Consider the following 17,811-nt stretch of genomic DNA (forward strand, 5'->3'; position numbering starts at 1 on the left):
CCGCGCTCTGCTTCCTGCATCCGCTGCCTTTCAGCTGCTTAAGCAGCAAAGTCCACGCTGGGAACCAGCTACTGGGCCAAGGCACACCTCTTGAGGGATCTTGGAAATCACCTTAGGAATTCTCATCTGGGGAAGGACCTTTAGGTATCACCACAGGAGAGCAGGGCTCAATCTTTTTTCCAATTTAAAAGTAGAATTGTTTTCTTCCAAAAAGTATAACAATCCCCATATGGAAAGCACATTCTCTATCTGCTGAAGTTGGAGAAATACTGAAGGGCTGAGGTCACTGCAGGGGTGTATGTAGGGTGACGTCAGCTTTGAAACCTGACTCCGTCTCCATCTGCTGGCAGGGGAGCATAACCCATTGGCCCTGAGTCCATCTGGCTATCACTAGGAAATCTTATTTTTAAACTATTTATACACTAATGGAGAATTAATCCTGTCTGCATGCCTGCTTAGGCCAAGTCATGTTGCCTTATACACATTTGTTAATTTAATTTTATTTATCATATGTTGTTCAACACACTAATTGTTTTGCAAGTTTGTGGTTTATAAACATGAACAAATAAATGGTTGTGGTATTTTTGGGACGGGAAAAAGGTGTAGTTTTCTGATATGTACTGCTTTTAAGAAAAAAGTGATGTGTTGAAAAAGAACAAAATAGTTTAGGCACCTGCATCACATGGCAGGTCCCGGAAACGGAGAAAGTGAGCACAGGCCGAGAATCCCCTCCCTGGAGATTTTTCCTAGATTTCTATATTAGTTTCTATATTAGTAATTCTTTTACATCACTTCGGCTAAAAATAGTGCTGTTTAAATAGACAAATGTCAAAAAGCCTATGGGTAGCAAGTTCTGCACCCACCAAGTAAAAAAAAAAAAAAAAAAGTTGGAGAAGTGTAACACAAGGACGGTGCATTTCCTAGTCTTGTCTTATAGGCCCCAATTCCCCTGTTCCTGCCTAAATATGGATGAACCCTTCTGTCCTGGACAGATTTGGCTGGCATTTCGCTAAGAGACTCTCCTGTCACATTTTAGCCAAAGCTGTCCACAGAGAGGGGCATTCCTGTGATAGACAGATATGTATGCATAAAGTATTATGGCCATTAATTTTATTTTAACTGCTTTGATGATTTTACTAGAATCATAGTATATCAAATTAATAATAAGATGCACTTAGTAATGATGAAATGCACCTAACAATGAGGGGCACTTGGTCACGAAAGTGATCTTTCCTCAATTCCACCCATATTTCCTGCTACAATCCCCAGAAACATTTTCAATCTGAATTTCCTGAAACTGCTCTTACCTGTGCTGTCATTTATATTTGCTCCTACTCCCTCTTTGATTTATTTGCTGCTTTTGTATTACTGACATTTTCTCATGTCCCCTTCACCGCTATGATGGAACCTTAAAATTTGTTCCACTCCTACCTCTCTAGCCACGCACTCATTGCCTTCTATTGTCTCATCTTAATTGCAGCAAAACAGAATAATCAAAGTTAATCAGAGCACAATACCACCATCCAAATTGTATACTGGCTGCAAGAGCCTTACTTGCCTTGAATATTCACTCTACAAGGCCTCCATCATAAAGAGAATGTTTTTATTTCCACTGTTTAAAATTTGTCTTTACATCTAAGCAGGCATGTTAGATTACTTACAATAAAGGTACACATGTGGATGATGAAAGAGTCGGACAATCATCTCAGTAACAACCATAAAGCAAGTGTTGCTTACCTTAACAGGTGTTCTCACAGGACAGCAGGATGTTAGTCCTCACATATGGGTGACATCACAGGATGGAGCCCAATCACGGAAAACTTCTATCAAAGTTTCCAGAACTTTGACTGGCCCCTACTGGGCATGTCCAGCATAGCACTAACCCTGCAGCCAGCAGGGGTCCCCCTTCAGTCTTATTTGATAGCTACAGGCAGTGCCGAAAAAATAAAACAACAAAACGTTACGAACCCAACATCGCGGGGTGGCGGGCGGGTTCCGTGAGGACTAACATCCTGCTGTCCTGTGAGAACACCTGTTACAGGTAAGCAATACTTGCTTTCTCACAGGACAAGCAGGATGGTAGTCCTCACATATGGGTGAGTACCGAGCTAAGGATGTCCGAACATGCACCAAATGTACCCAACGGCATGCAACACTCACAACACCTGGGGTGGAATTTGGTAGAGGGCATCCTGAACCCCACTAGGCAGGCGGAAGGGTGTTGGTACGTCACGTTGGAAACAGGTTACGCAGGACAGATTGGCCGAACATGGAATCTTGTCTTCCGGCTTTGTCCAAGCAATAGTGGGCTGCGAAGGTATGGAGAGAGCTCCAGGTGGCAGCCCTGCAAATGTCGGGAAGCAGCACCGATCTTAGGTGTGCTACTGAAGTCGCCATGGCCCTCACAGAGTGTGCTTTAACACGGTCTTGAACAGGAATGCCTGCTTGCTGGTAGCAAAAAGATATGCATTCCGCCAACCAGGAGGAGAGAGTCTGCTTACCCACAGGTTGCCCTTATTTGTTGGGATGGAAAGAGACTAATAACTGAGTGCTCTTCCTGTGGGCAAGTGTACGGTCTAGATAGAAAGCTAGAGCCCGTTTACAGTCAAAGGTCTGCAGAGCCCGTTCCCCTGGACTGGAATGGGGCCTGGGAAAGAAGGTAGGTAGTATGATGGATTGATTAATGTGAAACTCCGAAACTACCTTGGGTAAAAACTTAGGGTGAGTGCGGAGTACCGCCTGGTCCTGCAGGAGTTTAGTGTAAGGCGGATAGGTAACTAGGCCTGTAACTCACTAACCCTGCAAGCTGAAGTGATAGCTAAAAGGAAAATCACTTTCCATGTGAGATATTTTAGGTCACAGGAGTGAAGAGGCTCGAATGGAGTTTTCATGAGCCAACCGAGAACCAGATTAAGGTCCCAAGAAGGGGCCGGAGGATGTAAAGGTGGCTTGATATGGAGCAAGCCCTTTAAAAATCGTGTTACGAGGGGTTGTACTGATATAGGGACATCCCCGACACCTTTATGGAAGGCGGCTACTGCACTGACATGCATTCTGATGGAAGAGGTTTTTAGACCTGACTGACAAATGCCAGAGATAGTCCAAAAACCTTGGGATTGGACAGGAAAAGGGATCAAGGGACTGCGAAGTGCACCACGATGTGTACCTTTTCCATTTATAGGAATAAGATTTTCTTGTGGAAGGCTTCCGTGAAGCAATCAGGACACGAGAAACCGAATCTGAAAGGTTAAGTGGTTGAAGGATTAACCTTTCAACATCCATGCAGTCAGGGACAAGGCCTGAAGATTGGGTTGGCGTAGGCATCCGTCGTTTTGAGTGATCAGATGCGGGTCCGTTCCCAAGGGAATGTGCCTGCGGAGGGAGAGATCCTGGAGTATGGGAAACCACACTTGGCGTGGCCAGTGAGGTGCTATCAGGATCATGGTTCCCTTGTCCTGACGTAGCTTCACGAGAGTCTTCGAAAGAAGAGGAAGTGGAGGGAATGCATAGAGCTGACCGGTTGCCCACGAGAGGGAGAATGCATCTCTGGCTGAGAGCGCTCGTTCCGAATGAGGGAGCAGTAATTGTCCACTTTGTGGTTCTGAGGGGACGCAAAGAGGTCTGTCTGGGGGTTATCCCCATTGGTGAAAGATTGAGGTTGCTACCGAGGGGTTAAGAGACCACTCGTGTGGCTGGAAGACGCGACTCAGTTTGTCTGCCAAGACATTGTCCACTCCCGGCAAGTAGGTGGCCCTGAGGTACATCGAATGGGAGAGCACCTGCCCAAATCTGCGCAGCTTCCTGACACAGGAGGAAGGAGCCTGTGCCTCCCTGCTTGTTGATGTACCAAATGGCTACCTGGTTGTCCGTCTGAATCAGGATGATGTGATTTGATAGGCGTTCCTGAAAAGCGCTGAGAGCATATCGCATTGCTCGAAGTTCTAGGAAGTTTATTTGATGCTTGGCTTCTTCTGGAGACCAAGATCCTTGTGTCTGTAGATTGTCCACGTGGGCTCCCCACCCGAGGTTGGAAGCGTCGGTGGTGAGAAGGAGTTGAGGATCTGGCACTTGAAAAGGCAGTCCCTGGAGGAGATTGGTCTGATCTTTCCACCAGGCGAGAGACAGACGGAGTGAGTTGGTGATGTGGACAATGGTCGACAGAGGCTGAACAGCTTGAATCCATTGTGACCTCAGAGTCCAATGCACGAGTCTCATGGCCAGGCGGGCCATTGGTGTAACATGGACGGAGGACGCCATGTGTCCTAGCAGGACGAGGAATTGGCGAGCTGTTGCTGTATGTTGAGACTGCAACTGGTGAGCGAGGGCCACGAGTGTTAGTGCTCGCTGTCGAGGTAGAAAGGCTTTTGCTTGTAAAATGTCCAAGTCTGCTCCAATGAATGACAAGTTTTGAGATGGAATTAAATAGGATTTCCCATAATTGACAAGAAATCCTAGAGAAATTAGAGTGTGTAGGGTGAAATCGAGGGACGACCGAGCGGCTTGCTGGGTTGGAGCCCTGATTAACCAGTTGTCCAGATAGGGGTAGACGTGCACACCTTCTTTCCTGAGGAAAGCTGCTACAACTACGAGGCATTTGGTGAAGTGGTGCAGACGCTAGGCTGAAGGGAAGCACTCAATTTTGATAGTGCTTTGGCCCTACTAAAAACCTTAGGTACTTGCGATGAGTTGGAGTGATCGCAATGTGTGTGTATGCGTCCTGGAGGTCCAGAGAGCAGAGCCAGTCTCCTCTTTGTAGAAGAGGTAGAAGGGAGCCCAAGATTACCATCTTGAACTTTTCCCGCTGGAGGTACTTATTGAGAGCACGTAGGTCCAGAATTGGACGAAGCCCCCCGGATTTTTTGGGGATCAAAAAGTACCGGGAATAGAACCCTAGACCTTGTTGCGAGAGTGGGACGGGTTCTATTGCTCTTAACTGGAGAAGAAGGGAAACCTCCTGCTCCAGAAGGACAGAGTGGTCGGATGTCCCCCACGTCCACAGAGGTGGTGAGTCCGGTGGAAGAGCAAGAAAGTTTAGGTGGTAACCCTGAGCAATGATTGCTAGCACCCATTGGTCGGTAGTGATTGATTGCCACATGTTGTGAAAGTGGCACAATCGACCTCCCACTGGTATGCTTGGCAGAGGAATCAGGCTGCTGCTCTCCAAGTGAAAGTCAAAAACCAGAAGCAGGCCCCGGCTGGGGAGCTGCTTGTGGCTTTTGCTTTCGGGCCTGGCGAGGCTGAGGCTTTTGATAAGGTCTCGTAGTTCGGGACCTTGCTGGTGGAGGATAGTACTTCCTTGGATGGAAGAATGACTTCTTAGAGTCCTTCTTGAAGGGCTGTCTTAAAGGGAAGTCAGAAGGTATCGATGAGAGCTGTTTAAGGGTCTCATGATGGTCCTTTAATTCAGCCACCATTTGCTGGATCTGCTCACCGAACAGATTGTCTCCTACACATGGTACGTCAGATAGCCTGTCTTGTACTTCTGGGCAGAGGTCAGAAGATTTGAGCCAGGCCCATCGTCTTGCCGAAATGGCAGTTGCAGACACTCTAGTAGAGGTGTCGAAGATATTATAAGCTGTTCTTATCTCATGCTTTCCTGCCTCAAACCCCTTGTTGACAAGGATTTGAAGCTGGTCTTGGAATTGTTCAGGCAGGGTTTCAGAGAAGTCCTGTATCTGTTTGAAGATGACCCTATTGTATTGGGTCATATACAGTTGGTAAGCAGCAATTCTGGAGATGAGCATGGCCCCTTGGAACACTCGTCGACCAATATTGTCTAGGAACTTGTGTTCCTTAACAGGAGGTGTAGATGAGTGAGGCTTCGTCCTTTTTGCTTTCTTTTGAGCCGATTCTACCACAACTGAGGGGTGGTCAAGCTGAGATTTTTGAAAGCCGGGGCTGACTGCACTAAATAGATAGTGTCAGCTTTTCTATGCATTGGAGCAATGGATCCAGGGTTTTCCCAATTCTTTTTGAGGAGGTCAAGAAGAACCTGATGAATGGGAATAGAAGTGATCACTTTAGGGGCATCCAGGAACTGGAGCAACTCCATCATCTGGTGCCTATCATCCTGCTCCGTCTGAAGCTGAAAAGGGACCAACAGACATTTCCTTCACAAAAGTAATGAAAGAAAGGTCCTCTGGAGGAGAACGCTTTCTACTTTCAGTAGGAGAGGGAGGTGAAGGTAAGTCATCGGTGTCTGAAGAAGTATCATCACCCCAGGTGTCATAAGGATCAGCAGACTGACCTGTAGGACGAGAAGGGGTTGGATACCTGAAGGCCCTGGCCGAGGCTCCAAGAAAATCGAAGGAATCGCAGGGGGCACCGTGGACGGCATCGGTGCCGGTATTGAAGGCATCGATGGTGCAGATGTATGGATCGCCCCCCGATGAATGAATCTGTGGCGAGGGACGGCATCGATGGCTGAGGCAAAACTCCCGAAGGAGGGATGCGGAATGGTGTTTCTCCACCCGATGAAACTGTCAACGGGGAGTGCACCGGAGCCATCGGAGACCCGGGAACCACCGGTGGAAGGACAGACATGAGCGCCTCCATCCGGGATAGCAGCGGTGCCAGCGCTGCTGGAATCGGGTCGATGACCGGTTCCACAATTGGTGCCGGTGTCGAAGGGACCTGGAGTCGTTGCATCACTTTGTCGATGGCCTCCTGGACCAGCCGGTCCAATTCTTCCCGGAGACCTGGAGCAAGCAGCCTCGGCTCCGTGACAGAAGGAGGCAGAGGCACAGTCGGAGGGACCACCTTTACAGGGGGAATCTAGACTTCCAAACCCCGATCGGGTGAGGGTGGCCTCGATGCACCGGTCGCAGGAATGGTCTGTGCCGTTCCTGGATGGGGCTTCTTCGACGGTGGCGAGGTCGATGATTTCTCTCCCTCGACTGTCCGAGTCTTACGATGTCTATGGCAATGTTTCTCCCTGCGATCTCCTCGATCCTGAGGGGGAGTAGCGGGCGTCGATGGCCATGAAGACGTCGATGGCGGACGGTCACCGGACGGTGGATGATGCTGTTGCGACGTTGACGGTGCTGGTTCCGATGACGTCGATGCGATGGACGGCGTTGGAGTTTGAGCACGAAAGAGGAGTTCCATCTTCTCCATTCTGGCTTTGCGACCTTTTGGTGTCATGAGGGCACATTTGGTGCAAGTCAGGACATCATGCTCACGGCCTAAACACATTACACAGACTCCATAAGGGTCTGTGATAGACATGGTGCAAGTACAGTCCGGGCACCGACAAAACTCTGACGCCATGGCCATAGAAAAAAAATCGAACCGCAGTACGGTCGACGGCCAGTAGGCCGCAAGGGCCACACTCGACTGTAATCGACGGAAGACTGTCAAAAACTTACCGGAGTACCGCGGCCTGAGAAAAGTTAGAGGAGGGACTCCTATGGGGCAATTTAAATTGAATTAATTCCGTGAGGAAAATTCCTGTCAGGAATCTCTTCAGAGCTCCTAAACCGCGAGGCTACTGCTGTGTGGAAAAAAGAAGACTGAAGGGGGACCCCTGCTGGCTGCAGGGTTAGTGCCATTCTCGGCATGCCCAGTAGGGACCAGTCAAAGTTCTGGAAACTTTGATAGAAGTTTTCCATGATTGGGCTCCATCCTGTGATGTCACCCATATGTGAGGACTACCATCCTGCTTGTCCTGTGAGAAACATATTATACAAAGCCAATCATTCTGATCTTAGAGCTATTCCATGGTTTTACTACACAAGATGAAAACAAGGCAAATTATTATTAGAGCCCTAAAGCCTGGCAAAAAGCCCTGAAAGTCATCTCCTACACATTTCCTCATATAAATGTAAATATTATTACTTACTGCAGCAATAGATGGCTTCTTTCCATCGCCTGCTGGTGGGTGGGTGACATCTGCACCCAGGAATATAACTGGCTGCTGAAACACTGGAGGTCTAACAAGAACAACATTCATACAGTCAGATACATGTAATCTTATTTAAAAAAATAATTTAAAGATTTAAATAGCATCTTTCACTCAAATAGGATCTCAATGTGGTTTACAACTTTATACTTCAGAAACAAAGGAAGTCATGTAGGGACATCTGTCAGACAAATTCCTAGAACTGTTCTCTAGAACTAAGAAACAAAGTCAGAAGCAAAGGACTATGGGATACTTGACAACGTTCACTAACAAAGAACTGCCTATGCTGCATGACTGGCAGGCAAGGTGGCAGCTAATCATCTTTATGTCTTCTATATACAAACCAGACTATCAGAGTCTGCATCCTTATCTATAAATGTTTTTTCATTTTTCGCCAGAGGAGTCTGCTGAGGAATGTACATCAAAGGTTTCCAAATTGATAGATACGTTCCCAGTAAAGTGTCATGATCTGCGTTTGGTATCAAGTTCAAATTCTATATTTAAACCCAATGGTATAGCCGAGAAGCTAAACTTTGGTGCCAATTCGAGTTAAATCGGGATAATAGAGGTGGAAGATTATTTGGGGGTGTTAAATTCTATATATCCTTTGGACCCATGTCCTTTATCAATAATCTATCTGTTAAAAGAAAACTTCTTGGAAATTTTAACTGCTCTGTGTAATCAGTCCCTCCTGAGGTATATAAGAAGGGGAAATTCCCATTAAACGAACCAAAGAGTTCAGATCAACTTCTAATTTCATTTCTTTAGGGAAATTACTAGAGAAAGTGATGTACAAACAATTACAGTAGATGAGTTCTTGACAGATAATACAGTTTTACACAAGTTTCAATGTGGTTATGTAGGAACCACAGTACTGAGACATTGTTGGTCTCAGTTTTTTATTATCTCTTGTGGCAACTGGATAAGAAAGGGAAAGTTATTACCATTTTTCTAGATATTTCAGCTGCTTATGATACAATCAGCTATGAAGTACTTCTTTAGCTCTTAAAGCAGTTGGGTGTTTCACGGTCTATTTACAATTGTCTTAAATCATATTTAAATGATAGAAAACAGGTTAGGATCCAAGGGAATTGTTCTGACTGGTATGTATTAAAAGCATAGGATCCCTCAAGGTTCAATTTTGTCTGCTGCTTTTTTCAGTGTTTAGTTTATCCCTCTTTGTCAGTTGTTAGATAACCTCGGCATAGAGTTTAGGCTCTATGCTGATGATTTACAGTTATTTTTCCCAATTATTGACTCTCTGCCTACAACATTGTGTCATATTGCTGACTGTGTCACAGCAGTTAATATGTTGATGCAAGAAAACAATTAAACTTGTTGAAGACTGAAACAGGTTGTTCCATCGTAGGACTCAGTGTCTTCTAGACATGAGTCACCATTTGATCAACGTGAATGGAATAGAAATACCTGTAAAATCTGGTACAGAGAATGTGGGGGTATTTGATGAGAATCTAAACATTTTTGCCTCAATTAAAATCGATTTTAAGAGCAGGTTTTTTAAAGTTAGGGACGTTGCGTCATAGGAGATGTTTTGGATCACACCGATGTCTGCATTTTAGTACAATCTTTTGTACTTTCATCGAACGATTACTGCAATAATCTGTAAATAGGTCTACTCCTATCTAGCATTCATGCTTTGCAGATACTGCAGAATTCTGCTGCAAGATTGGTATTATGTGGTCATCCTTGGGATCATATTACTCCCCTCTTGCGTGAATTGCATCGATTGCCTCCCCAACAGCGTATCTGTTTTAAACTATTGATTCTGGTGTTCAAAGCCCTAAAGATGGAGGGGCCCTCTTATTTGTCGAATCTTTTAACTAATTTGCTTATTTGTGCCCTTTGTTCCAGGAAAACAATCTTTTAGAGGAGTCTTCTGTGAAAGATGTTCATTTATAAGAGACAATAAGTTGGGCCTTTTCTGTTATGGGTCCTATAGCATGGAACTGTTTGCCCACTGAGTTAACTAAGCTCTCCGATTTGAAATTATTTTGTAAACAATTGAAAGCTTATTTACTTTTAGAAGCTTTCCGTCCATTGTTTGTTTCTGGTTTTTATTAGTTTTTGGTGCATATATTTTTATTTAGTGATTTAATTTTTGTTTTTGTATAATATTATGAACAAGTCAGTGTATTGTTTTATTGTTGTAATCCACCCAGCATAAGAGGTTTGATATGGACGGGAAATAAATGTTTTTAAATAAAATAAATAAATAAAATATAACATGTCTCTACCAGTCTTGTGGTAAGTTTCTACCTGACTATGAACTGAACCAGCTTGGTTTAAGACCCATCCAGTAGCCCATTCATTTGCACCGATTAAGTGAAGAAATGCAAAATATGGCCTTTGTCCTCCTCTTTTTAAGGATCACAAAGAGTGCCTAACACTGGATCCACTTGCTGTAACTGGCCATACTGCTAGACTAGAAAAGACTCAAGGTTACAGAGAATCTTTGGTAGAGGGGATTTTGCACTTGCATCTCATGTGAAACGTGGTGTAATGCTTCAAGTACTACACCCCTCCCCTCTTCACGTATAAATGTGACAAAATTATGGTACATTATTCTTTCCAAAGGTTGATTTAAAACGGTTTCATATTTTGGATTAGAAAATACTACAACTTGCCTGTGACAAGCTTAACATACAACCCAATTTGCAATAGATGTTATATGAGAAAAAAACTTCAGGGTGAAACTGGAACAAATTTTTAAATAGGTGCAAAAGGTGAAGTCACAGCACCCACACATTGTAGGAGCTTCAGTTATTAAACTGTTTGTACTAAATGTATTACCAATAGCTCTTCACTCATATGTGTGTCATATATGGGTCTGCACCAAAAGATTTATGAGACTAGCGAACCTAAATATGTAGACTCTGGAGAAAAGAGATAAAGGCGATATGGTACAGACTTTTAAATACCTGAAAGGAATTGATGATGCACAAGAATCATTTTCCAAGGGAAGAAAAGCTGTAGAACTATAAGGGTCATGATATGAAACTCCAAGGGGGTAAGACTCAGGAAAAATGTTGGGAAATATTTCATGATGATAAAAATTAGGTACGTAACCACCATGTGAATACAAATCCCTAAAAATAAGTGGGTCACGCAACTATTCAATATATTCAAATACACTCAAATATAAGAGTTTTTGCATTGGCATCATAACAAGGTCCATGATTATGCTTCTCTCTTCGTATAAATTGACCTTGGAATAATCATATACCATTTTTTGAGTCTAGTTTTTAACAAGAGAATCAAATAACTTACAAACATTTTATCAAAAAATATATATAGACGCATCCACTGAAGAATATGAGAGGCAATACTTAGCTTATCTCATGACATGATGAAAGTTAAGCTGGGGGTCTTCACTTATGCATGCTTAATATCCATAACACAGATCCTCAAGTTCTTCACACCCCTCATACACAGGATGTCTGTCCTCAAACATTGGTGACAACATCTGATTGAGTCCAGCACAGAAAATCTATGTCAAAGTTTCTAGAACTTTGACTGAACCTCACACTAAACATGCCTACCACAGTTCCCTCTAAGCTGAGCATGTGAGCAATTGCTCATACATTTTGGAGCATTGCTCACACGTTTTACATGGTCGCTCACATGAATTTTTCTTTGTCCTATATACAGAAATGCAACACTAATACTGGCGTTCAAAAATTGTTGGTTTTAAAAAATTGCTGCTCACACCTGGTCACTCCTTGTAGGGATCATTAATGACCACGCATGCATTATACCATGTGACCACGTGGGGGTCCCTTGTCTAATACAATAGTAAAAGAAAATAACCTTGAAGTGGAGACCAAACTCCACAGGGAGATGGGCAGCTCTCATGAGGCCTAACCTCCTGCTGTTCTCAGAAAATATCTGTTACAGATAAGCAACTCTGCTTTCTCTTAGGACAAATAAGATGGCAATACTCACACATGGGTGAATCCCTAGCTACATACAGCCCCCAACATAAAAGGGAGACAATGAAAATCAATACTTATGGGAACAACAACAACATTTTTGTTGGCAACAGGCCTTTTTTATATGTAAAGGGAGCAGCCTGGAACAAAATCAAACGCCCTAGGTGGGTTCAGAGTTAGGTTCTATACTGGCCAAAACTGCTGTCGAGTAGGCCATCCCTATCTAAGCAATAATGCGATGTGAATGAGTGGATAGATCACCACATCGCAGCCTTACAGATCTCCATAAGGACTGATTGCAAATGAGCCACCAACACTGCCATGGCTTGAAGAGTCAGCCTTGACATAGCTCAAGGGTCAAGCCCACCTGGGCATAACAGAAGTAGATGCAATCTGCTAGCCAACTGGAGAGCATCTGCTTGGCAATAGCGATCCCAAGTTTATTCTGATCAAACGAAACAAAGCAGAGTGGACTTTCTATGGGTTTCTGTCAGCTCCAGATAGAAGGCCAAGGCTCTTTTGCAGTCCAAAGAGTGCAGGGCTTGGTGAGCATGAAGCCTAGGGAAAAATGTTAGGAGGACAATAGACTGATTAAGATGGAATTAAACACCACCTTAGGCAAAAACGTAGGGTGCGTATAGAAGACCACCCTATTATTATGAAAAAACATAGTGTAAGGTAGATTTAAGTCACTAAGGCCTGAAGCTCACTGACCTTGCATGCTGAAATAATTGCCACCAAAAATACAACATTCCAGGTCAGGTACTTCATGTCATGGAAGTACAGTGGCTCAAAGACAGCTTTCATCAGTTAAGAAAAAAAAAACACATTGAGGTCCAATGAACATAAGAACATAAGAAATTGCCATGCTGGGACAGACCAAGGGTCCATCAAGCCCAGCATCCTGTTTCCAACAGAGGCCAAAAACCAGGCCACAAGAACCTGGCAATTACCCAAACACTAAGAAGAACCCATGCTACTGATGCAATTAATAGCAGTGGCTATTCCCTAAGTATAATTGATTAATAGCCATTAATGGACTTCTCCTCCAAGAACTTATCCAAACCTTTTTTGAACCCAGCTACACTAACTGCACTAACCACATCCTCTGGCAACAAATTCCAGAGCTTTATTGTGCGTTGAGTGAAAAAGAATTTTCTCCAATTAGTCTTAAATGTGTTACTTGCTAACTTCATGGAATGCCCCCTAGTCCTTCTATTATTCGAAAGTGTAAATAACCGAGTCACATCTACTCGTTCAAGACCTCTCATGATCTTAAAGACCTCTTAGGGAAGAATTCAAATGAAGCAGATCCCGCATAAAACAACCAACTAAAGGCTGTACAGAGATGGGCTTACCTTCTATATAATGATGATGTGCACCAAATGCACCAAGATGAAACCTGACAGAGTTGGTCTTAAGACCAGCATCAGAAGCATGTAGAAGGTAATCAAGAATATTTTGTGTTCAGCAAGAGAAAGGGTCTAAGGCCTTTTGTTCACACCACATGGGAAACCTCTTCCACTTCAGTCCATAAAAGTTTCTGGTGGAAGGTTTTCTGGAAGCTAAGAGAACACAAGATATATCTTCAGAAAGGTCAAGAGGTTTGAGAATTAGCCTCTCACTATCCAGGTAGTGAGAAAAAGTGCCTGAAGTTTGGGATACTGCAACCTGCCTTGATCTGGAGTCATGAGATCTGAGGAAGTCCCCAATCTGATCGGTTTCTGAATGGACATCTCCCTAAGGAGTAGAAATCAAATCTGTCTCGGCCAATGGGAGGCTTTGAGGATCAAAGTCTCTTTTTCTTCTCTGAGCTTCAACAAAGTCTTTGTGACCAGTGGAAATGGTGGATATGCATACAGATGTCCCTGGCCCCAATTAAGGATGAAGGCATCAAAGGCTAGTTTGCTATGCAGTCTTGTAAGTGGAAAAGAAGAGAGGGACCTTCCTTTTCCAGGGAACTGTGAATACAGTAGGTCCACAGGTGGGGTACCCCAAAAGTAGAAGATCTGATTCGTTACGCCTGGTTTACGGTCCATTTGTGGGGTCTGAGAGACTGACAAGTCTGTACACATCATCCTGTTCTCTGTATGTCACCCTGTTCTCCAGACTGGTCAAATAGGTGGTCCTGAGCACATCCCTTGAGAGAACATCCAGGCCCACAGCTGGACCACTTTCTGACACAGAAGGTAGGATCCAGTATCTCCTTGCTTGTTAATGTAATACATTGCCACTTGGCTGTCTACATCAGCACGATTTTGATGGACAGGCAATCTCTGAAAGCTCACAGTGGATACCAAATTGCCCAGAACTCCAGGAACTTTATCTGGTACTGAAGTTCCTGGGTGGACCAGGAGCCCTGGGTGCAAAGCTCATCTATATGAGCTCCCCAACCTACACTGGATGCATCCATGTTAGGACAATTTGCATCAGAGGAATTTGGAAGGGGACCCCTCCGTACCCAACGGGAAATGTCCCGTCATTAAGAAGGAGACCCGCAGCAGCATAGTGACTTGAATGCAATCTCGAAGATTGAGTGATTTGCCATCACTGGGACCGTAAGATCCATTGGGCTCGATGCATAAAAAGGCATGCCATGGGGATAACATGAATGTTTGTGGCATGTGATCTACCAGTCTCAACATGTGCCAAGCTGATGTCTGCTGTCACTCTTGGATCTCTGCCATAATGGCCATCAGAGTGACAGCAAATCCCAAACACAAACAGAGCAGAACTGCACTCAATATTGACAAATCCCTACAACAAGTGCAGAGATAAGTCACATAGTCCAGCTTTTCAATGTTCAAAAATGCGTTTTATTTCTTATTAGTGGCAACTCCACTATAATTATAAGAATACTTAAAGGGGGTCCCCCCGACACGGACCCGGGTTTCGCTGAGACTGTGTCAGGAGGGTCAAGCAGGTATCATGTAAACCTACAACAACATACAAACGGACTATGGTAAACAGGCTATGCAACAACTCATGTTTTTACAATAATATAATATAAAAAAACTCACATCATACCTTAAGTTTTCATCATGAACAGTTTTCAGGGAGCTCGTACAACAGTCAAACAGAAGGATATTTAAAGCACACAAAAAGGCACCAAAAACTACCGGACCAATCAGCATGCAGAGAAACCCATCAATCAAGTTACAGACCAATGACACTTAAGTAAAGTGTACCCACTCCAGTTCCTTATTGAGTCTGTTTGGAGTTACAGTATTTAAAATATATATCCACTTTTGTTCTCTTCGGGTAAGAAACTCAGAAAAATTTCCCCCCCCCTCCCCCCGGTTTGAACGGACAGGGGATTCTAGGACAAAGAAATAAAGATCAGCATGTGAACATAGAGTCCAGTGATCCACCGGCGGGGCATTATCACGTAGCAGATTCAGAAGGCCCCCAGTCTAGCCTGCCTTTATATGTAGCCAAATTCGAAGAAACATATCTACCCTTCTGACTGGTATAGGTTCATATATATATATGGCTCCGCTTTATTGATGATATTTTTGTAGTCTGGCTCGGGACTGACGTGCAATTCTACATGTTCCTGGACTGGCTAAATCAATGTAACACAAATCTTCAGTTTTGTTTCAACATTCATTCTTCTGAAATAGCCTTTTTAGACATTTTAATCTCTACTGATAACTGTAATTTCTCGACAACTTTTTTCAGGAAGGAAATAGACCGGAATACTTTACTTAGTTTTGATAGCTGTCACTGTAGATCTCTTAAAGTTAACATTCCCACTGGCCAATTCCTGCGGCTTCGAGGGCTGTGTTCATCAAAGAGTTCCTATGTAAAGCTAAGGAGATGACATCTCGGTTTAAGGAGAGGGGGGTACCCTTCTAAAGTTATTAAATGGGCCTTTTTTGCTAATAGGGATTATCTTTTTCTGCCTGCTAATCGTCAGCCGGATGTCGCAACAAACTGTATATTACCCTTTTCTCCCCAGAGCCATTCAATAATTAGCATTATACGAAAGCACTGGCAGTCTTTGCGACTTCAGGATGTGTTTAAAGGTCCATTGCGCTTCACATATCGGCGAGGCATGAATTTGCGTGACCGACTGACACACTCTGACGTACTTGGGGAACACCTACCCACCCCTGAGATAGGTGCCCACAAACCCTGCGGACAATGCTCTGTCTGCTCCCATACTAGCTTTGTTTCCGTTTTTGTACATCCAGGTACTGGAAAACAATATGCATTAAGGCATACGTCTGATTGCAATTCAGCAGGTGTGATATATATAATTCGCTGTCCGTGTCAAATCCTATATGTGGGGAAGACTATAAGAAAAATCAAAACGAGAATTATTGAACATAAATGTAATCTGAATCTGCTATGTGAGAATGCCCTGCTGGTGGATCACTGGACTCTATGTTCACATACTGTTGCTGATCTTTATTTCTTTGTCCTAGAATCCCCTGTCTGTTCAAACCAGAGGGGGGGGGGGGGGAATTTTTCTGAGTTTCTTACCCGAAGAGAACGAAAGTGGATATATATGTTAAATACTGTAACTCCAAACGGACTCAATAAGGAACTGGAGTGGGTACACTTTACTTAAGTGTCATTGGTCTGTAACTTGATTGATGAGTCTCTCTGCATGCTGATTGGTCCGGTAGTTTTTGGCGCCTTTTTGTGTGCTTTAAATATCCTTCTGTTTGACTGTTGTACGAGCTTCCTGAAAACTGTTCATGATGAAAACTTAAGGTATGATGTGAGTTTTTATATTATATTATTGTAAAAACATAAGTTGTCGCATAGCCTGTTTACCATAGTCCGTTTGTATGTTGTTGTAGGTTTACATGATACGTGCTTGTCCCTCCCGACGCAGCCTCGGCGAAACACGGGTCTGTGTCGGGGGACCCCCTTTAAGTATTCTTATAATTACAGTGGAATTGCTGCTAATAAGAAATAAAATGCATTTTTGAACATTGAAAAGCTGGACTATGTGACTCATCTCGGCATCAGGGTGACAGCCCATTGCTGTGGGAAGAAGACTCTGGCCTGAGTCATTTCTAGCAGAGCTCCAATAAACTCCAATTGAGGTGATGGCAATTGAAGTGATAACCCTAGTAATTCCAACACCCAGATGATCATGTGCATGGAATCCTCGGGTGCATGTTTCCAGATAAGGAAACACGTACTCCCAGCCTATGTAGGTGTGCAGTGACCAAGGCTAAGCATTTTGTGAAGACGTGGAGCCACCGAGAGCCCAAACAGCAGATCGCAATACTGAAAGTGCAAGTTTCCCCACCATAAATCTGAGATACTTCCTGTGATTGGGGAAGATCTCCATGTGAGAGCAGGCATCCATTAGACTGAGACAGCACAGCCAGTCCCCTTTTTGCAGGAAGGGGGATCAAGATGCCCAGGAAAATAATTTTGAACTTTTTCTTTTTTAGAAACTTGTTCAAAGCGCTTAGGTCTACGATGGGATGGAGATCCCCTGTTTTCTTAGGAATGAAGAAGTACCCGAGTAAAATCCCTGCCCTCTCTGTCCTGGTGGAATGGGATTGATTGCTTTGGCAATTAAGAGGGAGGAGAACTCTGAAAGCAGTACTTCTTGATGTGCTACGAGTCCCCAAGATGGGTTCAGAGGGCGATTTGGCAGGACACCCAATAGATTTAATTTATACCCTCTCCAAACAATGCTGAGGATCCATCTGACCAAGGTTATACTGGGCAACTGTCTGCATAGAACTGTAGCCTGCCTCCAACTGGAAAGTCCCTCAGCACGGATACCAGGATATGTGCCATGCTCCACGGTCCAGTTAAAACCCTGTCTCAGGTGCTGGCTGGGACGCCATTTGGGGCCTAGGTGCCTTCTGCTGCGGCTATGTGGGGCCAAGAGGGCAGAGGATAGTTTCTCCTTGGGCAGGAAAGGCTTCCTCCTCCGGTACCTCCTCGAGGAGATTGGATCTGGAGCGGGAGTGGACAGCTCCTGGA

The 17,811-nt window shown here is 44.1% G+C and overlaps 1 protein-coding gene across 3 annotated transcripts in view; it reads right to left on the reverse strand.

The window, feature by feature from the left end:
- AGO2 (argonaute RISC catalytic component 2) overlaps positions 1 to 17,811 on the reverse strand; it is a 225,163-nt gene that overhangs the window by 54,515 nt on the left and 152,837 nt on the right. For all 3 annotated transcript variants that reach the window (XM_029592084.1, XM_029592085.1, XM_029592086.1), the window contains one exon: positions 7,841 to 7,931. In XM_029592084.1, coding sequence (XP_029447944.1) covers positions 7,841 to 7,931 — 91 coding nt within the window. The remainder of the gene's footprint in view (positions 1 to 7,840; positions 7,932 to 17,811) is intronic.

Source organism: Rhinatrema bivittatum, chromosome 2 (genome assembly GCF_901001135.1).
Source record: "Rhinatrema bivittatum chromosome 2, aRhiBiv1.1, whole genome shotgun sequence".
Taxonomy (NCBI): domain Eukaryota; kingdom Metazoa; phylum Chordata; class Amphibia; order Gymnophiona; family Rhinatrematidae; genus Rhinatrema; species Rhinatrema bivittatum.